The sequence below is a fragment of the Hoplias malabaricus genome, chromosome Y, assembly GCF_029633855.1.
Source record: "Hoplias malabaricus isolate fHopMal1 chromosome Y, fHopMal1.hap1, whole genome shotgun sequence".
Classification (NCBI taxonomy): Eukaryota; Metazoa; Chordata; class Actinopteri; order Characiformes; family Erythrinidae; genus Hoplias; species Hoplias malabaricus.
The window spans coordinates 19,713,422-19,739,557 of NC_089820.1; the positions used below are offsets into that span (position 1 = coordinate 19,713,422).

Here is a 26,136-nt window from a genome sequence, read left to right on the forward strand (position 1 = left end):
TTTGACAATAGCTACGGTCCTTCACACTGTGGGGAAAATATTCCATGATTACTGAACCAATACAAACGCTAGGGTTTAAAATCTTTAACATTGACTTCCAATGAATTTAAGAAGAATTTACAAGAAAAAACATTGGTTTTCTTTGGACAGCGCCAATTTGGACAACTTTTGGGTGGGGCAGGGTAAATAAGAAAGAATGCCCATGTAAGGTGCTTCAGGGTACAACATAAAACATAAAACTGAGTAAAGCAGAATGCAACAAATACAAAACAATACAACAATTTATTGCACAAAAACCATGTGATAAATGCAAAAATTGATGGACACAATAGGTCCTTGTGAACTTAATAAAAGATTATCCTGTAGCACTTTGAGATGTCTTTGAAATGTAAAGTGCATTACAAATAAAATGTATTGTTATTATAATTATAAGTATAGATGGAAAGGAGTAGCAGATAGTGTCACAGTCACACAGCTCCAGGGACCTGGATGTTGTGGGTTCGATTCCCGCTCCGGGTGACTGTTTGTGAGGAGTTTGATGTGTTCTCCCTGTGTCTGCATGGATTTCCTCCAGGTGCTATGGTTTCCTCCCACAGTCCAAAGTTGGTAGGTGGATTGGCGACTCAAAGGTGTCCGTGAGTGTTTGAGTGAATGTGTGAGTGTGTGTGTTGCCTTGTGAAGGACTGGTGCCCCCTCCAGGGTGTGTTCCTGCCTTGCGCCCAATGAATCCAGGTAGGCTCTGGACCCACCGTGCCCCTCAACTGGAAAAGCGGTTACAGATAATGGGTAGATGGATGGAAAGGACCAAAAGCACTGTAGTGTAACCACGTTAACAGTTTTGAGCACAAATGAAGTGTGGTGGTACTGTTATAGCTGTGACACTTAAGAATAGTGTGTTAAAATGCAAGTGTTTAATAAATTCCAGGCAGTAATTATATGTATTGATTGGAAATGTGCAAGTCGTTAAATGTGTGTGTGTGTGTGTGTGGGTGGGTATCAGTCAGCTCAGACTCTAGAGTGAATGTGATGACTTATGGAACAAAACTGTTGCATAGTCTAACACTGAAGACCAGCGATCTTCTCAGCTGACCTTGGTATAGATTTGAGAGTCTTGGAATTGGAGATGGTGCAATTCACAAATAAATCAGTAATGCAAGACACTTTCTATAGTGCCTCTGTAGAACATGGTGAGGATGGTGAGTGGAAAATGAGCTCCCCTTAGCTTCTGCAGGATGTAGAGAAGCTGTGCTTCTTGCCCAATGGAGCTGGTGATCACGGTCAGGTGAGTTTCTCCTCTGAGTGAACACCAAAGATCTCCACAGAGGAGCAGTTTGCGTTGAGTGGAGAATGATCTCAATGTCTCTGCTCAAGTCAACAACAATCTCCTTTGTGTTTCCCATTTTCTAAAGCAGCTACAGTCAGAGCCAAAGAGTAAGCTACTGCCAAAGCTACTTTCCATGAATTTATCTCCCTAGTTTTTAGGCATTTGAATTAGATATTTTGATGATTATTTATGTTACAAATTTTATGATGGCAATTTAATAAACAGTAGGGTTAACCGGCAGAATGCAAAATACGTAATTTGACTATTTCATAACCTTGTATTTAAGAAGGTCCAGTGAAAATTTAAGTAGAAGAAAATGTACTTACTCAGGACATTGTTTACAGCAGGTGGTTATAGCCGTTTTCAAGAACAGCATTCATGTTTTCCAAAGTGAAAAGGCTTAGACCTGGAGTTATGTGTGCTCTTGTGATTTAAATTGTAAGGGTTTTGACTTTTAGGCTCATTCTGTGCTAAGTCAATCTGTGTAGTATGCCATGTTAAAAAATAAATGAATATATAAATAAATTATTTAAATTGGAGATTCAGACTGCAAAGTTTACAAGGCCACACTTGCATTGCTGCAAAGCACTGGCCAACACAGAGACAGGGTTGTGATTCATTGGCTAATTCCTATCTAAACATCTAAAAAATTAACTGCAACTCTCAGAGTAAATTTTTTTGGTGGATCATTCTCAGCCCTTCAGTGACACTGATGTGATGGTGATGTATTTAGTGTGTGAGACATTGTAATTGTAAAAATGTGAAATTATACGCAATCCCCTTAAAACTTATTTTTCTACTGAAAATAGTACAAAGACAAAATTGTACATGAAATTGAGATTTTTACATTTATTTTTTCTTAATATTTTTATCATTTTGAATTTGACACCAACCAAATGTTTCCAAAAAAGTTGGGATAAGACCATGTTTTCTTTCATGTTGCATCACCTCTTCATGAAAGAACATGTTTGAGAACTGTGGAGAATAATGTCTGTAGTATATTTTCCTATTCTTGCTTAATATAGGATTTCAGCTGCTCAACACCTCAGGGTCTGTTACAATGCTGTTTGTTTCATAATGCACCAACTGTTTTCAACTGGTGACAGGTCTAGACTAGTTTAGGTACTGGACTCTGTTACATGCTGATGTAATCCAGGCAAAACATGGATTATCCTTGTTTTACTGAAAAAAGGCAAGGCATTCCCAGAAAAACGATGTTGCCTGGATGACCGCATGTTGCTCCAAAACCTGTATATATCATCCAGCATTAACAGTATCTTCACAGATGATGAATTCACTCATGCCATGTGCACTAATGCCCCACCCTACCACAAAGGATGCTGGATTCTGAACTTACTTAACAAGTAGGATGGTCCCTCTCATCTTTAACGTGTGTGTGTGTATATATATCAACACAACTTTAATATCTACAAATATTATGGAAAATGGTACAAATATGTTCCTTAACTAAAGGCATGGACCTTTAAGGGTGCCAAAACAGTGACAGCAAAAGGTACCACCACAGTGAAAATCTGAGAGTGTAGACACTCAGTGTGTAAGATTAATGGGTGGCCAGCCTTCTCTCCAGATCTGGATCCAACTGAAAACATATAGCACTTCATGAACAGAAGAATTAGACATGAGTGACCAGACGGTTGAGCTGATGTAATTAAACTTTAAGGTGATAACACATTGGTGACCAGGCATCTATTCAAAATACATTTAAGTTAGTCAGTGAATCCTGGAAATCTTATTTGTACCTGAACGAGTTTCAAGACATATAACAAAGCAGATTCTTGATAATACCACAGTTTTAAAAATGCCCCAATTTTTGAGAAAATGGGTTTTTATAAATAAAGCCATCCAGCCCTGGGCTGTGGAGCAGTGGAGCTATATTCTCTGAATTTCTTAAGCTCCATTCAATACCTCCGTGATGAGTTGGAGTGGTGTTTGTGCTTTGATGTTTGATTAAATGCAAAATTCAGTACCTGAGCTCATTAGGGCTTGCATGGTGCTGAATGCAATCAGACCCTCACAGCAGTGTTACAACTTTTAATCTAAAGTAACCCGATACTGTGGCAGCAGAAAAGGGATACAAACTACCTGGTAATACAGGTTAAACCCGGGTGTCTTGTGCTCGGTCTCCTGCAGAACTGGATCAGCGCCGGCAGACCCCTCACATGCGCTTTAAAGCAGAACCTGCACAGGGGTCCTGCGTCTGGTGGAGGGAAGACAGGGGATTTGCCTGTATGCCGCTGGATCCAAAATATTGTTTAAATACAAGAATATCCCAATTCTGGTTATTTCAGGGTGCATATATATTCATCATAAATTTAGTACTGCTACAGAGATCACTTTGAAGACTAATTGCGTACAATTTAATTACAGTGGATTTCAGGCGTTCAGTGCGGTGTTCTGTGAATGAGGAATCGCAGCGTGACCTCTACTGTTACTGCAGATGAAAACAGTGCGGGGGGATCTAGCTGGAGTCAGTAATGTGAAGGTAGCAGTTTATGTGGGTTTAAACTGGCCATTGACCCGTTCCTCTGTGAGAATAGCTGCGGTAGAAGCAGGCTTATGTGCTCCGAGCTGCTGTCTGTCTGCGCAGAGTGACCGGCGCTGAGTCGAAAGCAGAAAAATGGTGAGTAAACCAGGACGTAATAAATATAGTGCTCACTCTATCTTCATGAAGCAAACGTCTTTCTTTTCCTCACATACATTACTTCGTCTCCTGTCTGTCTGTCTGTCTGAGCTGCCGTTTATGAACAGGGCCGTTAAAATCTATGCACAGGTCTCCACAGTTAAACCTGGGGCGCGTCTCAAATTGTCCTCTTGCTCCCTACATAGTGCACTAGGTCCGTATAGTTATATATTTGATTCTATAGCCAAATTAGAGTATAAAGTATGATTTGTAATTACGTGAACTGTACATTTCTACTGTCTGTCTAACATATTCAGTCCTGTTTCTAGTGCAGCCTGTAGGTTCATTACATATGCAGCACACTACATAGGCATCTCTCAGCAAATTGGCACTGAGCCATGTTCTCAATCTCTGAGCACTGTACAGCCAGGCTAGGTTTAGCTAATGGCACTTAAAAAGGTTTCTCTTTGCAGTTCTCACTCCTTCTCTTCTTTTCATAGAATGGTTACCGAAAAACCGTAGCGTAATATATACTTAACTAGACAAGAGTATTTAAAAGCCTTAAGTTTGGTTTAGCTAGGTGTTTTGCTGTGAAGTTTCGAAGCTAATACATTAGCCAAAATACACTGTATTTCATTGTGATAGTGTTGCTTTATTTTAGCCTTGTAACGTTACGTTCAGAGATAAAACTAATGTTTCCTCACAACTTTATGAATAATATATGCTAAGATTTCTAACTTAAATTACTGTATGATGTATTTAACCTAGTTAAGTTGAATAGTCAGTTGAATACAGATTTTTGGGAAAGTATTTTAGTACCAATTTTCCTTCTTATATTATATTATGTAATGATAACAGAGCATTCTCAATAGCCCCACTTTTCCCAACTATGGATGACATTGGTTGCTCAGGTGGAGGTGTAATGAAGGCGTCACCATCCACTTCAAGGTTGTCTTTGACCTTAAGATGCCCTCCATGTTTAAGACACTGTGTTTGCACTGTGTTCAAATGATGATAAGCACACATTAAGGCTTAGTTGTGTTATTTGGTTTTGTGTATAATCCTAGAAAACCTTACTGTTTTAGTCAGCCAGGCAGGCACATATGCTAGGTGTCAGAGATGGTACATCATTTTGAGAGTCTATATGGAGATTACTGTTTCTAATCTATGAAGTATTTTTTGATATTGTTGCATTCATAAATATCTCCAAATATTAGAAGTGTGACAAAATAGCACAGCATGTTGTTATTATTATTATTATTATTATTATTATTATTATTATTATGTTGTAACATACTTATTTTAACTCATTTAGTAAACAACAAACACACTGCTCCACGCTGACTCCAACTTTGCGCCCAGACATTCGAGTCTTTAACAGAGGGAACACACTTCACTGGCCACTCTTCCCACTACTGCCCCAACACGCCAATCATATATGCAGAGGGCATGAGGACTGGTACTGTGCCACAATGCTGCATGGTATCATACTGTATATTGATATGTATTGTGTCATATCATTTTATATTGTGGCTAGCAAATTAGGTTGTCGCTTGTGTGCAACACTGGCTTTCATTTAATGTTTATATGCTTCACTGTGCTACTCTAAATACTCAGGTATAATACTTGGGTAAGTGCTTCAGTAAACTCAAGATGAAAATATTAACACATTAACCCAAGTGCTGTATCAAGACACCACCAATGTGTTGCCCTCGTGCCCAATTATTTGTGTTAATATACTTAAATAGATGTTTAAAAATTGTCTTCCCAGCCTTGAGTTGCTTTAATATCTGTTGTAAGAACCAGAACCATCTACACTGTAGCGTGGTTTGCTTTGAGTAAGTGATGAGGAAACATTGCATTTGTCTGTTGTATATTGGTAGTTACTGGTAGTTCATCTGGTTTAAAGAACAGGTGACTGCACACAGAATATATGTATACACTGTATGTTTATGAATGGGTAATGTATCGTGTTACAGTAAACACTGTGTCTGCAAAGTCAAGTGCCGTTTCTAGAGGGCCCAGTGATTTTACCTGATTCAGCCCATGAAGGACTCAGTATTTAGCTAATGAAATGCCATATTAGACACAATCATAGTTATTGTAGGTTATTAAAAACATTGAATGCATGCTGACCATTTAACATTATTACAATAAGTATTATCAGTGTTGACGCATGCTGTCAAATTGCTGGCATGCAGACATTCCTCAGACTGGGGTGTAACTACTAAAAATGCAATACACAGTGATTACTTTTTTAACGTAATAAAGTCTCATTGTGGAATCCCTCCAAATATAATTCCACAGAACATCGTAATAAGAGGAATACAATGGCAAGTATGGGTCACTCATGTTTAGTCTGTGTCTGGTTCTAGGTTTAGAGGCCTACCACTGAGAGTCATGTCTTTGGTGACACAAGTCTGTATTCTTTAGACAAAAGTCTACCTATGTTTATCAATTTTTTGAGAACTGTACAGATTTCTGTGCACCATTCAAGTCATGTGATTTGAATTAGTTAAGATTTGTATATGAGTGGATAATTTTGGAAATTCTTTTAGATAAATTTTCCATATATTAACATATCTCCACCACCATCACAACACAGGGAAACCTATGGGGAAATACTGGTAATGTTTATTCTTTCCACATATAGCATGTTTCCATACACATAACAAAAATTCATTCATTCATTCATTCATTCATTCATTCATTCATTCATTCATTCTCTGTAACCGCTTTTCCAATTCAGGGGTGCGGTGGGTCCAGAGCCTACCTGGAATCATTGGGCGCAAGGCAGGAATACACCTTGGAGTGGACGCCAGTCCTTCACAGGGCAACACACACACATGCACTCACACATTCACACCTACGGACACTTTTGAGTCGCCAATTCACCTACCAACATGTGTTTTTGGACTGTGGGAGGAAACCCACGCGGACACGGAGAGAACACACCACACTCCTCACAGACAGTCACCCGGAGGAAACCCACGCAGACACGGAGAACACACCACACTCCTCACAGACAGTCACCCGGAGGAAACCCACGCAGACACAGGGAGAACACACCACACTCCTCACAGACAGTCACCCGGAGGAAACCCACGCGGACACAGGGAGAACACACCACACTCCTCACAGACAGTCACCCGGAGGAAACCCATGCGGACACAGGGAGAACACACCAAACTCCTCACAGCATAACAAATATCTTTGTTTTTTTTGTTTTTTTCATGGGCACAATCTTCCATTGTGCCCATGTGCTGTCTGCAAGCTTGTGGTCTGTCAGACAATAATTACCCATATCAAGCCCACAATTTCTCATTGTTATCCTTAATCATTCTTGTTAGGAGATCACATCTGGCATTTCATTCATTATCCAAATAAGCATCTGATTCTCTGCAGATTGTTACTATTGTTACACGTTTGCATGCTTCTGGTTGTGTCGCTGACACACAGATCCAGAGTCTCAGGGCCTGGGGTCCAATCCCTGTCTCTAGTAATTTTCTGAGGAGTTAATTGTGTGTACCCTATGTCTGCATGGATTTCCCTCTGGACGGTTTCCTCCCACACCCCAAAAAACACGTATTTGTAAGTGGATTAGAAGTGAAAATTCTCTACACACTTACGATGGAGATGTTGAGATTGATGCACTGAGACTTTCCAAGATGTGTTCCTGTTTTGTGCCCAATAATGCTGTGTAGGTTCCTGATCAGGATAAATCATTTGCAGATAGCGAATGAATGTTGCTACTTTGCATAGTAGATATGACTGGGAATGTGTTATATGCGTTCATTTATTGAGAGTTTAGGTTAAATAAAGCTAAAATTCTGACAAAAAATGGTCAACTAGCTAATTCTTGAAAATTGACTGGTGCACCTTTTACCTCTTTTTTTCCTCCCTCATAAAATGCATTAAGTAACAATACTTGTTTTCTGAAAGCACTACACAACAGCTCATCTTAAGAACACTCCTAAATGACAACATGCCAAGGATCCCAACCTATCTTTTTGCAAGTTGCTGATGCTGTGATCTCCTCTGGCCCAGGCCTAATTTGTGAAGAAGGGCCTGGCAATTGAGCTCTTGGACCTGCTGCTTATCTGCACAGGCCCCCCTCAGACCTCATTTGGCCCCTGTGTATTTTGTGTCAGTGCTACTGAGGGCAGATAGTGTACCCATGCTGCTTCAATTTTCCCCTCTGGAACTAGCCCCTTATGGGCCTCTTGGAGTCCCTTATAGTAATGGGTCAGGCCCAGCCCTCCCACTTACCTCTGGGTGAGTGTTCGTGTGGCCAAGAGAGACCCATATTTTCTGTGACACACATATTATATAGATGTGTCTGTTGTATTTCTAGATTGATAGAGCACTCTCCTAAAAGTTTTGGCTGGGCAAAATGAAATTGCTTCCAAAATGGTGCCACTGCTGCCTGATGAACACTTCAGTTGCTGTTGTTCTTGGTTTAGGGGTGTCTTTTTCTACTAAGGTTTGTGACGTTTAAGAATGCTTCTGCATTCTTCTTGAGCCAATACTCAATATACGGCTCAACCCTCTTTGGTTTGCTGTTCAGTCAGTTCAGTCAAGCAAATGCATTCTGTACCTGCTAGGCCATGTTGATGTAGCACAGAGAAATAGGCCTGGCGTTGTTTTGCAGAAATAATGTTGCATTTCTTGGTGTAGCAGTGTTATGTCATAAACTTTTTCCAAAGTACAGTCACGTACTTCTTTAACAGTGTTGGCTTACAAATACAGAGGTGACCTCAATTTTAAAAAATAAATATTAGTACAGTGTATGTTAAAATATATTGAAGTCTTGCACTGAACATTATAAATATTGTTGTTGAACTGTTTAACAGTCACAAAGTTTGGCTCAGAGTGGTGAACTTAAATCTTTCTTTGCTTTTGTGGAAGCTCATTCACCTGCTTATTATGGAATGTTTTAAGATTCAACTGTATCTTGAATATTCTATGAACTTTTCACTCTTATTTTGCCAATTTTTGGATTGTGCTGCGGGCATCAACTTCTACATTTTTTTAAAAATATTTTTTTACAAAAATAAAAAAAATTCAACTGTTCAATAAAAACACGGGAAAAATAGGAATAATAACACATCACAGATTCTATTTTTATTGCATTGTACAAACAGTCCCAACTTTTCTGCAAATTAAAAAAAAAAAAGCCAGTTTTAGTTAAAATAATACAGGCTAAGCATGTCAAATTATTGGTTCAACCTTGAGGATGTAATGTATTTCAAGCCATAACACTGCTTTAATATATAATGGTGTAATTGTATTACTTGTATTTTGTCCATGTCATGCAACCCTATTAGATAGACTTAATTGTGCAAATGGTTGCTTGGCTTAGACAGCTTCTTGAGTGAAAGAACCTGAATAGCAGTAATATGTTGTTGAACCTATGACTCTAATGGTTATTTGCCTCTTGTAATGGATTCAGCCTCCTAGGACATGTCATATTATGTTTCTATATTTTATTTTATTTTTTTTTAAATAACTACATATTGTTCTTGTACCTTCATAGTTGTAGCTGGGGTACTTTTTTAGAGTTAGTATTTAATCCTTAAAAACAGAATGTGCAGCGAGCACAGGGTGGTATACTTAAATGTTTATGGTACATTCGCGCTGGATGAGACTTCTTGGGGAATATAACAGAGATGGAATTGGCTACTTGATTCATGTACTGCCGTCACACATTCTGGATCATACACAGCAGGGCTACTAGATTATTTTAGACGGTCACTTCTGTTTGAACAGCTGTCCCAGCAATATCTACTTACAACCACCAGAAACATCTGTCCACTGGCAGCCCAATGAAATGGTGTATTTGGACAGGATTAAAATCACTGAGACACTCTTGTAGTAAATACTCTACCCCATGTCCACGAGTCAAACTAATCCATTCCGGATAAGGCTTAACACTGTTTTGTCAAAGCATTTAGAGAGTGTTGAAAGTGATGGAAGTTTGTGTTTTGTAAATAACAAATCTGAGGCTGTTAACTATGCTTTCATGAATTTTCTGTGAGTTAACAGATAGGTATCAGCAAATCAACACAAATGTAAAATGGACATAAGTCTATTCATTGCATAGAAAAGACTGGAAACATGCTTAATTGACTCCCTTGTATTAATTAAATAAGTATGCATTGTGGTAGTTTGTGGCTGAGCAGAAAAAGAAACAAATGGATCAATTCTTTCATCTGTATTTCGGACACTAGATGTGTCTGGGTCATTCACATGGACTTGAACACCTGTGACTTCATTGATGATTTTCTCTTCCACCGGACCAGAGTGGCTTGCTAGCCATGTTGTCATAAAATCCCTGTGATTTCTGAAGTGGCTAGCCAAGCACATAGCAATTTGCAGAGATCAGCGGTAATTTGAATGCAGGTTCCTGTCTCTCCATCAAGTGCAGGACACCAACTGTGCCTCACTGGTGTGGATGGTAAGATTGCCCAGCAAAGGCAGCAGTCCTCCCACACTAGCTGGAGCAGTTTGATGCTGTGTTGAAATGGCATTTATGGTTTTTGGTACTTGACTGAGAAACTCCAGAAAATTTGCAATATGCAGTCTGTTTTCCAACTGAAATTGCTGTCTTTTATATTGCCTCAGCAGGCTGTCTGAAATGCAGTAAGAATTTTTGCTTTTCACTAAAAAAACACTGGCTAATGACCTCTGCTGATATCTGAGAATGTTTCACTCCATAACTCTACGGTGCTATTCAAACAATTCTACCATTTTTTTCATCTTCAAGCATTTACAAGAATTTTAAATGAAGCAGTATTTTTTTTAATTGAAATGTACCCAATGATATAAATGGCTTGATATTTCCCCTTATTACATGTAAATTAGTTCATGTTAAATTTAATTTAATTGGAAACAAATTCAGTCAAATGCTTGTTTAGCTATAACTTCATCAATAATGTCCATAAATCAGTGTAAAAATATTATTAGCCTACTTTTTATTTATGTGTTAATTTTCGTACTGTGCTTTTCCCCCTAGGGTGTGATCAGCGTGCAGCTGGTGGTTACCATGGTAATGGCCTGCGTGATTCAGAAAATTATACCTCACTACTCCTTTGCAAGATGGCTCCTTTGCAGTGGCAGGTAATGAGGAAATGCTTTGGATCCTGTTGTGTAGCTCAAGTGACCCTTGCATTGCTCTAACTAACATCGCATCCTGGCACTTTTATTTCAAAGGCAGGTTCCTCAGGAATCAGCATGATCTACTTTTGCGCAAGTCACTTGCTTTTATTGTTAGTTTTAAGGGCCTACCAAAGATGCAACATTATGGCTTATCAGTAAACCAAAAGGCAGCATCAAAAAGTGGAATAACCCGAGAGGACCACCATGAGCCACGCCTGCTTTCCCCTAATTAGCGCCATATGTGTTTAGAGTAAACAGCTCCTCGGAACTGGCTCAATAATTCATGAGTACTTGTTTTTGGATGTATCCCCCCCCCCCTCCCTGGCTCAAGCACAGGACTTGGAAGTTTTGCCCTGGAGAGTTCCATAATTAAGTTTTCATTAATGAATAAATAAAGATAAAAACAACTGAAACCAGCACAGCCCTCTCAGGGCTTGTGACAAGATGGTTTCCAAAGAATGTTGAGGAGGTTGTGCTAAATGTTTATCTTTTACCTCTGCAAATAATATTAGCTAATTTTGCATCATTACTCTTTCCTAACCTCTTTATATTGTGTTTCATGTCTTAGTCTGCGCTGGTACCAGCATCCCACGGAAGATGAGTTAAGGAGTTTGGCTGGAAAACACCAGAAATTAGGGAAGAGCAAGAAGGACAGGTCTGTAGAAGCATTTCCTTTTATCTTTTAGCTTGTCTTTTGCTAGCCTCTTGAATTGCAGAGCTGAGATTTAGCCCTAAATATATGTTGTTCACCATCACAGTAAAAGTGTACCTTTTAATATGCTAATTATGGCTAATTCAACTGCTAATTATGGCTAATTCACAGAGTATGGGCTTACTTCTATTGATCTGAAGATGCGCACTGAAGATCAAGTGTGTTGTTCTAATAATTCCTTTAAAAAGCAGATGAGGCTGTATACACCTACCTTTTTATTATTTCCAGTTTTGTTATGTCCACCTTCTGTTGTCATGTAAAAGCCCTCCTCTGCTCTTTGGAGGGCTCCCGCACAATTTCGTCAAGCAGGTACCCAGAGATCAAACGAAAGGAGCCAGTGATTCCTACAGTGCCATTATACTTGGGCCATGTTGAGGCCTAGAAAACTCTTTGGGACAGCTGGTCCAGAGCAATGGGGTAGAGAGCTCAAACACTGGCTCCTGTTGATCCTTGAGGCCCATGGACACACCCCTTCCCCTTCCAGTACCCCGCTGTTCCCAGCAGACTCAACATTCATCCTCACACTCAGTCCCTTCTCATGCAAACAGCCTGAGCACTAGGGGGAAATATTTGATTTGACCATTGTATAGAATAAAGCTATTTTTTTAAAAGCAAGAAATGTACTAATCCTCAGTGTATAAAAAAAAGTGTAAACACTGATGTGCAGCCCAGACTGAGCAAATCTGTCTATGATGTTTTGGGCCTGAGAGAATACCAATCAAACATTTCATATTTGACGTGTTCCTTTTATGTTCTATGAAACTATTATTGCTAAATAATGCCTTTTTGATGCTTGAGAGAGGAATTTGTGAAGTTTTGTTGTGAATTCTCCTCTCCAATTCTTGCAGTCCTCTACCTCTCACAGTATAATTGCCAGCAATTTTTGGATCTGAGGCAATGCAACTCTAACACAAGTCTTGTCGCTTGAAATAAAGTTATATTTCCTTTGCTGTCACCCCTGAAAAATCGCTAGCACCTCAGTTGCATTAAAGAGAAACTATTTCTACTTCATGTTGCTGGTTGGTGTTTGGTATCCAGTGATCTTGAAAAGAAAATAATGGCATCACCATCATGTGAGCACACCAGAATCTGTTTCATAAAAAGGTGGGGAACTGTATAGGTCTCCGTATCAGTAATTGGATTTTGTCAAGCTGTGACTTATTGATACGGCCTATATTACAAACCTGGAAGCCAGTTTGCCTTGTAGGTATCTCTATTCAAGGAGGGAATTTTGTAAATATGATGTCATATTCCTCTGTTTTGAAATATGATTGCCTTGTTGATTACAACTGGTTTGCATTCAGATCAACTGGCATAATAATAATTTAATCACTCCAAACTAACTGTTGCAATATTGGTTGCATGAATGCTGCTTTATTTAACTCTGACTGCAACATGTCATGAATATCTTTCATTTTTTGTTGCAATTCTAGGAAATATAATGGGCACATAGACAAGCCAGTGACCATTCCCAAGGACATCGACCTCCAGCTGGAAACAAAATGTATTGCAGAAGTGGACACTCTAGGTATATACAATGCTGTCTACTTCAGATCATTAGATGTTATTATTATATATGCCGAGTTGTTGTCTACTCTGAAGATCTCATCAGTCATTTTTTTCTGCTAGCTCTGCACTACTTCCCAGAGTTTCAGTGGCTGGTGGACTTCACTGTGGCTGCAACAGCAGTGTACCTCATCACTGAGCTGTATTTCTGCATGGCTGAGCCAAGTGGAGAGATGAACATCAGTGTCGTATGGAGTCTGCTGGTGCTGGCCTTTGTCGTGTATCCTTCATAACAGCAACGTTGAATATTTCACTCTGGTTGAAGCCTAGCGTGGAGTTCTGTAGCTCTCGATCTAAAAGGATCCAAAGAATCTTTAGTCTTGAATCTGCACATGTCCTCAGACCAACAAATAAGTAATCTACAGGATATCCTATGTTTTTTCATATGCATGGATTTAAAGTGCTGTGGAGTATATGAATATTGTGAAATATTTTTTACCTCAGAAGTTCACTAATCCTGCTGTTTACTTTAATGCCAGATGAAAGAAGAAAATGCTGTCTAACATCACATCAGTTTTACTGGATTAAAATATTCCTAAGCGGTGAATTTGGTCACAATATTTATTCCACTTATGCCTGAGGTATGGGCAGATAACAGACTAATGTTAGCACATTTTGCAGGGTCCATATAAACTAAACCTCTGTTTATCCACAGAAATAGATTTCCTTAAGCATCTAAAGTGGATAAGATTTATGAAAAATACACAAATACCCAAAAGGTTATGTGATACACGCTGAATGATCACTGGATTAGGAACACCTGCCCTGTATCTACACTCATTGCTCATTTTATCAGCACCACTGACCATACAGAAGTATTTTGTTGTTTTAAATACTGTAACTCGCCTGCTCTTCAGTTATTAGGACCCCCACAGTACCACCGCAGAGCAGATATTATTTGGGTGGTGGGGCATTCTCAGTGCTGCAGTGACACAGACCTGTTGGTGGTAAGTTAGTGTATGTTATTGTTAGTTCATGTTAGTGTAGTGTATGTTTAAACCTCTCAATGTCACTGCTGAACCGAGAATTGTTCACCAACCACTAATATCCAGGCCACTGTGCGCGGCACCCTTTGTCCACTGATGGAGTAGAGAATAACACAACATGAGCTTCTGTCTCTGACTTCTTAGCAAGGTAGGTGTGTCTAAGAATGTGGACAGTGAATAAACGGTGTTTAAAAACTCCAGCAGCACTGTCGTTTCTGATCACACCAGCGCAGCATACACTCACACCACCACCAAGTCAGTGTCAGATTATACCTGCACTGTGGGGGTCCTGACATTTTCAAGAGCAGGGTGAAATGAGGATAAGAAATTATACAGAGAAACAGATGGACTACAGTCTGTAAATTCAGGACTACAAAGTGCTCCTGTGTGGTCAGTGGAGCTGAAAAAATGGACAATGAGTGTAGATACAAGGTAGGTGTTGACAATCCAGATCGATGTCTACTGAAACTGTAAGGAATTAGAATTTATGATGTAAAATATTGGCCAAATATTACTATATTTTATATGAACTGCCAGTGATACACATATATAAATATGTATATATTATTTGCTCAGTGACAGTTTTCTTATTTGGAATTTCAGTACATTGGTATGAAAATTAATCAGACTCTCTTAAAGCTAAAGGGGGTTCCTCTGAATTTCTGTAGCATTATATATCTCATAAAAAATAATAAATAAAACCTTGTTTGAGCTTTTTATGTTTCCCTTGGTAGAGTCCACCCTCTGTCAATGCCTGACGAAAGAATACAAATGACCAAAATGTAAAGCAGTTTCATGCCTTTGTAAGCCCATGTGTGCACTACCTGCCGATAAGATGCACACTAAGATATATAACAATTGTTATTAATAAGATGCATACCTCTGTGTTCCTGCTAATAATCATGAGTGAAAATATTTGCCGTTCGCTTTTTCAAAAGATGAATGGACAACAGAAAGTGTGCTGTTGAGTTTCTTTAAGGCTTTGTACTCAGACATAATTCTGAGAATACGTGTAATATGCGATTCCTTCAGTATGTACATGTTTAAAAACAACCTCCTCTTTGAAAGAAGTTCCATTTATGCAGTCAGAAAGCAGTTGGGTGAAATGCAGGCCTCGGCCACTATGTGATGTAAGGCCCCCGAGTCAGCACCTGTTGCCTCTTACCCGCTACTTTTCTTCCTCGCTGGCCGTTAAATCACACACATTAACCCCGGCACAGTCCACGAGGATCAATCTCTCGGTGGCTATATGCATTGCCCCTCACCCACTCACTGCCTGCTACTGAAGATTGGACACCCAATTTTCATGGCCCACCAGACTGATTTGCCTGGGAAAAAGGACGGAGGGAATGGGGAAAGAGGGAGGCTGGCTGGCGGGATGATGAAGATGATGAGGATGATGATAGGCCTGTGTGAGTGCAAATGGATGGACGTGGTCAGGAAGGAGCCATTTTTTACCCTCCTGGCTTGCTCCAGAGAGAATGTGATGGAGAAATGACCTTGTCAAAGTGATGGTCACCAAGACATTTCCTTAGATGGCCTTCTACGGTCCTCCATGATTTTGCACTATGCAACCACATGATTGACCCCGGACCAGTGTAATCAGCTGCAGTAGATTCGGGCATGCTGGCCTTATGAGAGGACACATCTGGACATCTTCCCACTGATAATAGGCTTTATCTTGTCTTTCACTTTTTAAAAGTGAATGATTTAATTTGGTAGCTGGGTCTTCAGCTTGGAGAATGTGATTTTGGCACGTTTGATTTGATGTAGCTTGCTTTTGTGTAACTCATTTCCTTTGGCAGGGTTTTTAATAGGGAGTCCAAAAGCTACAAATTTTTGGTGGCCATTATCAGATGAAGCTGATTTAGATGTATTGCATCTCCAAAGTGGTCTATAGTAATGGAAAGTAGTCAACTAGACGGCTTCCCTGAAAGCACAGCTGCTGGACCCAATCAAAGGCTACTGCTCTGCTCAGGGGGCTACAGATCCCTTTGAGCCCATGTTAATGTAGGATCAAAAAGTTTTGAGCCTCAAGTGGAGCTTTGGATTTGTAGGATTCAACAGGTATTACAGTGTATCGGTTAGCACTTAACTTTCTCAGCAGTAGGTTATCTCAGATTTAGATATTGCACAGTGCGAAAAGATCCTATTGCCCAGATGAGTCCCATGAACACAAGGAATAGAGTTTTTTAGGTGTGAAAATAAGCATAAACAATAAAAGTTAGAAGCTTGTCATCACTCCAGAGAACGCAGTTTCACAGCTCTGTTTTTTTTTTCTCGCTGATGCTTAGTACTGGCCATTGTGATCTTTGTATCAGTGTCCCATTCGGTTAACAAAGCTTATATATACAAACAGTTGGTGCACATTTAAACATGTGTCAGTAATGAGTGCACCTTGAAAAAAGCAGATATGAATTCACTTATTAAAAGGGGTGCCTGGTTATATAGTGTCTTCATTATACAAGCATTCCTTAACACGATTTACTCAGAAAGATCCTCTTCTCCCTCACGGCTCATTACTTTAAGCTGGAGGAAGGTGGGGAGCGCTCTCTCTGCATCACTTTTGCCTTCTTCTTCTTTGTCAAAGCCATGGCCATCCTTATTGTTACTGAGAACTACCTGGAGTTTGGACTTGAAACTGGTAAAACCATTTTTTTCTGTGTTTGTCTTTGACTTGCTGTGTGTCAATCTCAGTAAATGTTTTAAATTTAGTTCTGTTCATACAGGGTCACATCCTACTTGGTTTTCAAAAGGAGCAAAGCTTTAGTTATTGGGGGTCCCAAGTAGCCCAGCTATGTAAACAATACATTTTGATAATAAATAGTTGTATGCAAAAATAAAACCAAATTAAATACAGGTTTGAGACCATAGCATACTGTGCATGTACTATTTGATTCCAAGACTGGCACATTTTATTTAACCTCAGTTTCCTCATACAAGTTGTCCAAAACCAGAATTTTAAATTTGATATAATTGATATAGTTCATGTTCCTATTAATAAATAAATAATCATTATTGGAATAACTGGGTTTTCCGCAGTGCTTTACAGTTGGGGCCCTTCATGCCCTTCGTGGCCACCCAGTGTCGTACCCCCCCAACCCCCCAACCCCCAAAGGTGCAATTCGTTCAGTTGCATGTGGCTTTTTGCTATGTCCAGTGATCCATTATTAATCAATCCATTGTAGAAAACACTCAATAATAAGAGCTCCATCAAAGTTCTGTGACTCGTTTAATCTGTTATTCCTCAGTTTTCAGTCACAAACACACGTTCTGAAGTATAATCCAGTGTTTAAGGCGAGCAGTGTGTCGTCTCAGAGTTTCCCCATGGCTGTGTGTACACGAGGTCAGAGCATGTGCAGCATGTGCTTGTAAACAATGATTTGAATCATTGATTTGCGTTTGAACTTGATTTGTGAACTGATTCACTCAATGTATCAACTCTACTACTTGGCCACTATGTTCTGCTCCAAAACTAAAACATTGATTTTAATTAATTAGGTTTGTTAATAAGGTGATGAATCAAGGAAGGTGTGTTGGTAGTCACCATTAGGATTGGGGAACATTTTATTACACTGTCATGCCAAAAAGCCTGCAGGTTTTTAAGGAAATAAAATATTTGACACAATAATAATGTTCTTAAAGTACTGTGACGAAAAGCCTGTATTTATAGCTTTTTTTGTGTTATTCAGGTTTTGCAAATTTCTCTGAAAGTGCTGTGCAGTTTCTGGAGAACCAAGGCCTTGAATCCCAGTGAGTTTTGTGTGTGTGTGTGTGTGTGTGTGTGTGTGTGTGTGTGTGTGTGTGTGTGTGTGTGTGTGAGTGAGTGTGTGCATTGAACTCTGCTAGTGTGTCAGGCTCTGTTAGTTTGTGTCTGTGACTCTTTACATGTGTATGTGTGTTTTCTGTCTCTGTGTGTGTCTGTGTGTAATCCTGCTGTGAAAAAGCTTTGCTTTCTGTCTGTTTCTCTCCAGGGGTCCTATATCCAAACTGACCTTTAAGCTGATTCTGGCTCTGCTCTGCTCTCTGATTGGAGCGTTCCTCACATTCCCCGGTCTGCGATTGGCCCAGATGCATCTTGATGCCCTCACCCTGAACACTGGCAAATTCACACAGTGAGTGCCTTTAGAAACTTAAAATTAATAGAATAGACGTTTTATTTTGCCATTTAAATCGATTGCATAGTGTGAACACTGAAGTTTTCAAATGATCAGCACCAAAAAAAAAACTCACTCTAGCGTTCCTTCGGCCTTCCAGCTTGATTATACTTACCATTACAATTTCTTTTTTGTTTGTTCAGCATCTTTTGGGAGTTATCCTGAATTATGAAGCCAGTATCTTCAAATAATTAGCATAAAATTTTGCCTTTGTAAAATCTTAGAAAGCTCTTTGATTACTATGTCCTAATTACCCTGTTCTATCACTTCCTGACCAATGTTTTATACATATTTTACAACAGACTCATTCCAATTTCCAGAGCAATGTTTCCAGTTGTCCAGCCGGCTCATTTTATAGCGGCAAAAACGACCTGGACACTGTAACCACATTAGCATTTGCACATAATTCTCCACAGTCCACCTGCACATGACCTCTGCCTCATGTAGTCAGCAGATGAATACTATTACAGATGGACCTGGTCTCCATTTCAGCCTGCGTCAGGCACTGGGGCGTGTGTCATGGGAGAGGTTGGCGATGAGGGTCAGGAACTCCCCACTAGCCTCAGCTAATCCACTTCAGTATGGCCAGCTCTCCAGACCCATATCCATTTCACTCCACAGCTTATAGTTACTCCTTTCTGTAGCCCGGATTACCCCCAACCTATTCCCTGTCCTTTTTCTTAAAATCCACAGTCTCTACCACTCTTCTTGGCCTAAGCCTGAGCTTGAGCCCCTTGTTCAGTGTTCCTCTCTGGGTTTTACTATTAAACAGTAATGCTCCAAGGACCTGTTGAAAATTGATATAGTTCATGTTCCTATTAATAAATAAATAATCATTATTGGAATAACTGGGTTTTCCGCAGTGCTTTACAGTTGGGGCCCTTCATGCCCTTCGTGGCCACCCAGTGTCGTACCCCCCCAACCCCCCAACCCTTGTTCAGTGTTCCTCTCTGGGTTTTACTATTAAACAGTAATGCTCCAAGGACCTGTTGAAAATCGATGCTTGAGGCCATGTGTTTTAGAGGCATTCTTGATATGAGAGAGTGAGGATGTGTATATTTGATGTTTCTTTGTCGTTTTTTTTCTGGTGGTTTTGCAGGACTTTGCTGCATATCAACTTTTTGGCCCCTTTAATAATGGTCCTGTTGTGGGTGAAGCCTATCACCAAGGATTACATAATGAATCCCACACTGGGGAAAGAAAGTGTGCCTTTGTAAGTTGCATATTTCACATCGGTATTTTTTAGCTGTGATGCTGTGAACTTTAATATTTGAAATCTTGAATGTATTATTTTACTTTGAGGGAATAAAATAATAAGGAAGTGTCAAGAAACCAGTGATTTCTTTTTTTTTTTTAACAAGCTTTACAACAGTGAAGCTTAACACAATTTTGGACCATGGTTAAATTGCTTTTACTACCTGCTGTTAATTCTATGGTTCTTTAGCCATATACAAAGACTTACTTACCTGCAGTAATAGACATGTCATTTCAGAACATCCATAGGAGTAAGGTGCCAAAACTGTCACCTGGGGGGTACAATTAACAAGGAAAACGTGAGCAATGTCACGTTTGCTCTATTATTTTTGATCATTATTCAAAACTATCATTCTTTAAAATCAAAACAAAAGGGTACATAACAAGTAAAAGAAAGCCTAAAATACATGTAATTATTCAAATATTAGTTTTTTGCCATTTTTCGAAAATTGGCCTAAGCTCTTGGTGTATATTCCAATACTTTAGACTTTAAACTACTACAATATAAAATAAAGTGTAATGGGAAATGTATATTGTTACTTTTACAGAGCAGAGATTAGAGGAATGCATACCTGAATGATGTCTTCTTAAAAAAGCAAAAAATCATTGCTGTTCACAAATAGATAAATATTAATTTAACATTGGTGTAATACCCAGGATGTCAGAGAAGACGTATGATACACTGCGTCTGTGGGTCATTTTGCTGCTGTGTGCGCTGAGGTTGGCCATGATGCGGCACCACCTGCAGGCTTACCTCAACCTGGCCAAGAAGGGCGTGGAGCAGATGAAGAAAGAAGCAGGTCGCATCAGCACAGTGGACCTGCAAAAAATGGTGAGTGGGTAGATGCATCCCTTTATCCTGTGTTGTTTGTCTAACAGGATCATCCTGAACCCTCAGATTGATTTTTTTGATGATACAGCATTCTGTGTGTTGCTTTAATGAATAGGTATAGAGTGTGTCGTATTGAAGAATATTTTCAAGAACACGTTTTCTTATCTCAACACTTTTTGTAAAAATGTGATATGTGTAAGTACGTGATAATGAAGGTGATCTCAGGAAATGATCGGGAATAACATGGTGAATGCCACTTGTTTTTAACTGTGTAGTCAAGTTGTGAATTGACGTTTTTAAAGTCTCACGGAACCCGAATCTTGGTTTTCTCTCGATTGTCTTCAAATTAAATGAATTTTATTTCTTTGGGCCCACAGTAAACATGTGCAAATATGTCTTTTGCACCCGTTTCACAAGTCAATCAAACACAATCACAATCAATGTCTACTGTGTTTCACCAGTGTTTCTCTCGTTTTGATATAAAATGGGAGGTCTTAATAGAGGCTTGTGTAAGCATTCCCTAAACAAGCAGAAGGCTGACATAGTTATCACGCAACATAAGCAAAAATATTTGTATATGAGAAATGAAGTAACGTGTGATGAGCCTTATGCTTTTTGCTGTGTACATTTACTATGTTTAACAAAAATACATTTACTTTGTCTAATGTAAATGTGTACATTAATGCAAATATTGAATAAAATATTGCTAAAAACTGTATTTTGGATTGTGAAACAAAGCACATTCAGCTTTCCATACGAGTCAGTGATAGAGGGCTCTCATTCCCAAAAATGTTTATTGGAGTATGAGGACCACTCCCTGATGAGCGAATTTGTCATTCTTTGATGAGTATTTAATGTCATATTTCTATTTTGTTTGTCCCATTTAATCTTTATTGGATTTTTAACATAAAAGTTTAGTACAGTGGAACCTCTATCTACGAACTTGATCCGTTCCGTGACCCGGTTTGTAAGTGGAAAAGTTTGTTTCTCGAGTCAATTTTCCCCATTTAAAATAATGGAAAAGTAATTGATGCGTTCCAGCCCCCACCCTGAAAGTCACCCTTTTTGCACGGATTTATGTTTACAACACTCTCAAATTAGTAAAAAATGGAGAGTAGCCGGGTGAATGTGGGGAGACGAAGCGTAGATACGGCTTAACTTAGCACGAATTTCGATGTCTGCTATTTACACTAATGCTAAATTGCTAAAGCTACAATTTGCTAATCTTAAACGCTCACTCAAGTCTGGGCGCTGGGAGACTCGTCTATTGGGGACAGAGGCCATTTCCAGCCGCCGGCTCGGCGGAGGCTCGGGTTTGTTTCTAGAGTCATGGTTCGTTGGTGGAGGCAAAAAATATTCAAATACCCGGTTCGTATCTTGGAAAGTTCGTTAGTTTAGGTGTTCGTAAGTAGAGGTTCCACTGTATTATACTAAACATTTCAGTGATGTATGATGGGTCCCCATGGTCTTGAATGGTTAGATTGAACAATTTCTAGCAATATTTTTCATGAAAAAATTTGCTTAGATTTATAACATCCAAAAGAATGGTGAACAAACACATAAATAAACTCAAAGAAATATTTATAAATATGTAAACTTTATTACAAACTGTATTATTTGTCGTGTCCACTGCATGGACCCCTAAATGTTATCAGTGCCAAAGTCTTTCCTTTACCCGTTTCCACCGAGGCCCACTGTTTGTTTCAGTGAAGTGTATGACTTTTTTATATACTTCAATGAATTATTCCGGTGTAAAGCCATCATCGCATTTTCTCTGATGTTGCTACTGCAACAACTCCAACATTAAATGAGTGTCCAAATATTCTTTGCTGTGTTGACTGGTAAGATGGGAAAGAATCGCTGCCCCCACCAGACACAGGTGTCTAAATGTGTCCAGATGCCTACATCCATCGTTCGCTCAATATTGCTACATTACCATGGCAGCATCCCTCAATGGCGAAAATGTGTCGCTATGAAAAAGGATGGGGTGGTATTGTTGCCCTCAGAGCTCCAAAATGAGCCCACTATTTGGGCTTAGCAGAGACTCAGTTGAGATCAAAACCCCCAGCACTCCAAAGCTTGCACTGAGGAAAAGAGCCTGTTTGATGTGCCAAGCCATAAGTGAGGTTCACAAATGGCTGCGGCGGTGTCTGGTCTTACAGCCATCCGCAGAATTTATGAGTTTTCGCTCCCTTCTCCATAGTTAAGCTCCCACTGAACGTTCTCCATAAGTCTGTTTGATGAGCTCCTCTTGCCCTGAAGTAGCTTGTTTTTGAAGTGGATTTGTGTAAATGAGCTGTTTTTAACTGCAAATATGTTTTCTTCCCTTTTCTGCTCAGGTCGCACGTGTCTTTTACTACCTATGTGTGATAGCTCTTCAGTATGTGGCACCCCTGGTGATGCTGTTGCATACGACTTTGCTGCTAAAAACGTTAGGTGAGTAGATCGGATGTGTTCTTCAGCAATGTCCAGGTTCAAGGTGAAAATGGTTTACTTTGTTTCTGCGAGCGTCTAGGTTTTTTTTTTATCTTGGTTAAAACCATGTATTTTTGGTTTCCTCTCAGGTGGACATTCCTGGGGCATTTACCCCGAAGACAGTGGTTCACCGTGCGTTGTGAATGAGGACTTTCAGGCTGCCCCAGTGGGACAAGGAGGAGCACAAGCTCCACAAACGGTAGCCCAACTGTCTGTGGCTTTAGGGGGACTGAGGACCGTTTTCACCCCTTTGCTTTTTCGAGGCCTCCTCTCTTTTCTCACATGGTGGATCGCTGCCTGCTTGTTCTCCACATCCCTCTTCGGCCTCTTCTACCACCAGTACCTGATGGCTGCCTAGTAGTCCGCGAGGTGCCATGTGCCTCGAGAGCCACCACCTAGGCCAGTGCTAAAGCAGACAGGACTGCTCAGCTGAAGGCCCAGGAACTCCACTCTCCATCTCTCTCACGACCATATCAGAGTTCCTCTCTTTATGGGCTTCCTCCATGGACTTTGGTGTCCTTTTTTTAAAAAACGCTCAAGTTGAAGTTCGGGCAACTGTAACAAACAATAACAATAATAGTAATAACAATTAATGTCATTGCAATTTTCATAGAAGAAAAGAGGGGTTTCTCCTGAGGGGAAGGGGCCTATGCTGGGTTCAGACGACATGGCAGCGCTGAATAATCAGAGGGATACATTTATATGAGCCTTTTTGTTTGTTTGTTTGTTTGTTTTAAATACACTGAGGGAACTTTTGATGCGCATTGCTAATGATTATTGAGATACTGTATTTTTAGATCTGAGCTGAGTGGATGATAAATGATGAGAAAAAAAACAACAACACAATAACAGCAGGTTTTATAATTTTATTTTGTAAGTCGGTTTTTATGTTTGCCTCCTCCAAAGTAGAAACTCGGCTATGCTGTAGGGGCATCGGTCACCCCAGTGTTACAACCGAAGGAAGCATGTGTAATGGTGAAGGGGATAAGCACTAAAGCAGCGGTACATCGACTCTCGTCGGCCTTCATTAGAGAGGTGTGTACTAATTAAACGTGTGTTCTGTTTGTTTGGACTGCATGGACGTGGGGGCGGTTCTTAACCGGCCTCCCTGTATGAAGAGTCATGTGTAGCTGTAAAGACTGAGCTAATTTAACTGTGTTTGTGTATGAATGCGTACATGTGAGCAGACGAACGAGTGTTAACATAAAGACATCAATGCCTGCGGGCTGCAGCTGACCCCTGCTGCCGGCGGGCATAAATCTAAAAAGGGCATTTTGAACAAGAAAGGAGCTATCTTGGAAACGATCTAAAAAGCACTGGTCTGCGCTCTTCTCCCACCCCTCCTTTATCGTTTAACTGGTCAAACATTTCGCTTTGAATCTAAGGTCCAGCGTGATCAAACGGAGCCCGCGAGCGCGCTCCACATGTTCCCGTGTCGCCCCTATTGATTTGCTGTCATGGATCTAGTATTCGGATTGATTTCCGTTTAGCTTTTATATTAAGGTGCCAAGTACGCTTGTAACCCCTAATCTGTTGTGAGTGTAACATCTGCTTGTGTCCATTCTCAGTGATTGCACCATATGGCCTGCTGTGAATTGTAAGTGTTAACACTCAGATGTACTCTTCATTGTACAAGCAATGGTGAGAGAGGGGAAAAAAACTCATGGCTTCTTTACAAAGAGAGTTAATGTGTTTCATGTACCACAGTAGAGTGGTGCATAAAGTTGAAGTATACTGAATTAATGAAGCATCAGCCTGTAAAAAAAACATGGGTTTTGCACTACAACTCATTCAAGCAGCACACGTAGAGAAGCATATCGTTTTAATTCGCAAATGTGTCTTTTTTTTCTTTTTTTGTATGAAAGTGTGTTTTTAACTCAAGAGTTATACAAATGAATCTTATCCTCATTCTCTCTCCACTGGGAGTATCTGGAGAGCATGCACAATATGAATGTATCAGCCTTCCTAATATTTTCAAATGTAATTTTGATGAATACGTCGTTTTTCATTGATTGATTCATACTTTTTTTTTCTCCTGATTCACACAACTTGCTAATGAAGGTGGTATATCAGGCAAATTAATACTGAAATTAATATATTATTATTGTTTTTTTTAACAACAAAAAAAAAACTCTTACCATCCGCACATCCATTAAAAATTGGGATGGTAGCTGTGATTTAAGAGTAATGTAAATTCCTGCACAGCTTCATTCGGTTTTATTGGTCATCTGTGACTTATAAACACTCTGATATTTGCAAAAAAAAAAAAAGAATAAATAAATAAGCTAACTTCCAGGCCACGTTAATATCCGATTTTGGTTCGTTTTGTTCCTTATATTAGGCCTAATTCTCAGCAAGATGCTGAAGAGAGACCAAGAGTGAAGAAAAAGCTGTTAATCATACGAAATGCCTCTTTTGTTTGGGGCATCCATGCTGTCTGTGTCTTTAAACATTTCTAACCCTAATGCCAAATAACATTTTATTCAGGGTTCAGAATTGACCCTTTTTGTTTTTAATTTCTCAAAATTGACAAATCATTTGTAAAATGTACAATTTTGTTTTATTTTCTAAATCTCCATTGAGTTCTTAGTGGAGAAGTAGCTGGGACACTTTTTAAAATCCATTGGGTCGGAATGGCCTTGTTTGTCTTAAGTGTATTTTAAGTACTGCTATTCTTCCGTTTTATTTATTACTTTGGTTAGTTTGTGTTTAATAAATGAATGTTATGGAACATGTCATTTTGTCATGTTTTACGTTCAAATAAATTTGATTCAAACACTTTATTTATTGAACATGTCGAGGTCCGTACACACAATCGGATAAAATCACAATAGATATTTTGTATGATTTTTTTTTTTTTCTTCTAAAAAGCTGAATGTTAACTTAAGCAAAGGCTTACTGTTCGTCTTAAGAGGTGGCCCAAATCCCACAGAGTGAAAAGCATTCCAGTGGCCAGTACTGGAGCAAGGTAGGCATGAGTGCTATTGTCCGGAAAAAGCAGAACAACGAGCCTGTCCTTTTCGTCCTGGCC

At 39.5% G+C, this 26,136-nt stretch overlaps 1 protein-coding gene across 1 annotated transcript; it reads left to right on the plus strand.

The window, feature by feature from the left end:
* The first annotated feature begins 3,782 nt into the window (after nt 1-3,782).
* On the plus strand, nt 3,783-25,798 carry LOC136679739 (transmembrane protein 161B). Its single transcript, XM_066658407.1, has 12 exons — nt 3,783-3,965; nt 10,981-11,084; nt 11,692-11,778; nt 13,269-13,363; nt 13,465-13,621; nt 16,880-17,031; nt 18,080-18,140; nt 18,362-18,502; nt 19,644-19,757; nt 20,456-20,630; nt 22,970-23,066; nt 23,195-25,798. Exons 1-12 carry the CDS (start codon nt 3,963-3,965, stop codon nt 23,461-23,463), a joined length of 1,455 nt encoding a protein of 484 aa, XP_066514504.1. The 5' UTR covers nt 3,783-3,962; the 3' UTR covers nt 23,464-25,798.
* The last annotated feature ends 338 nt before the right edge of the window (nt 25,799-26,136 follow it).

Excerpts from the sequence above, each read along its gene's own strand:
- LOC136679739 (XM_066658407.1), top strand. Across the intron at positions 13,622-16,879 it reads CTGGTGCTGGCCTTTGTCGT|AAAGATCCTCTTCTCCCTCA; the intron begins GTATCCTTCATA and ends CGATTTACTCAG. Across the intron at positions 23,067-23,194 it reads TTTGCTGCTAAAAACGTTAG|GTGGACATTCCTGGGGCATT; the intron begins GTGAGTAGATCG and ends GTTTCCTCTCAG.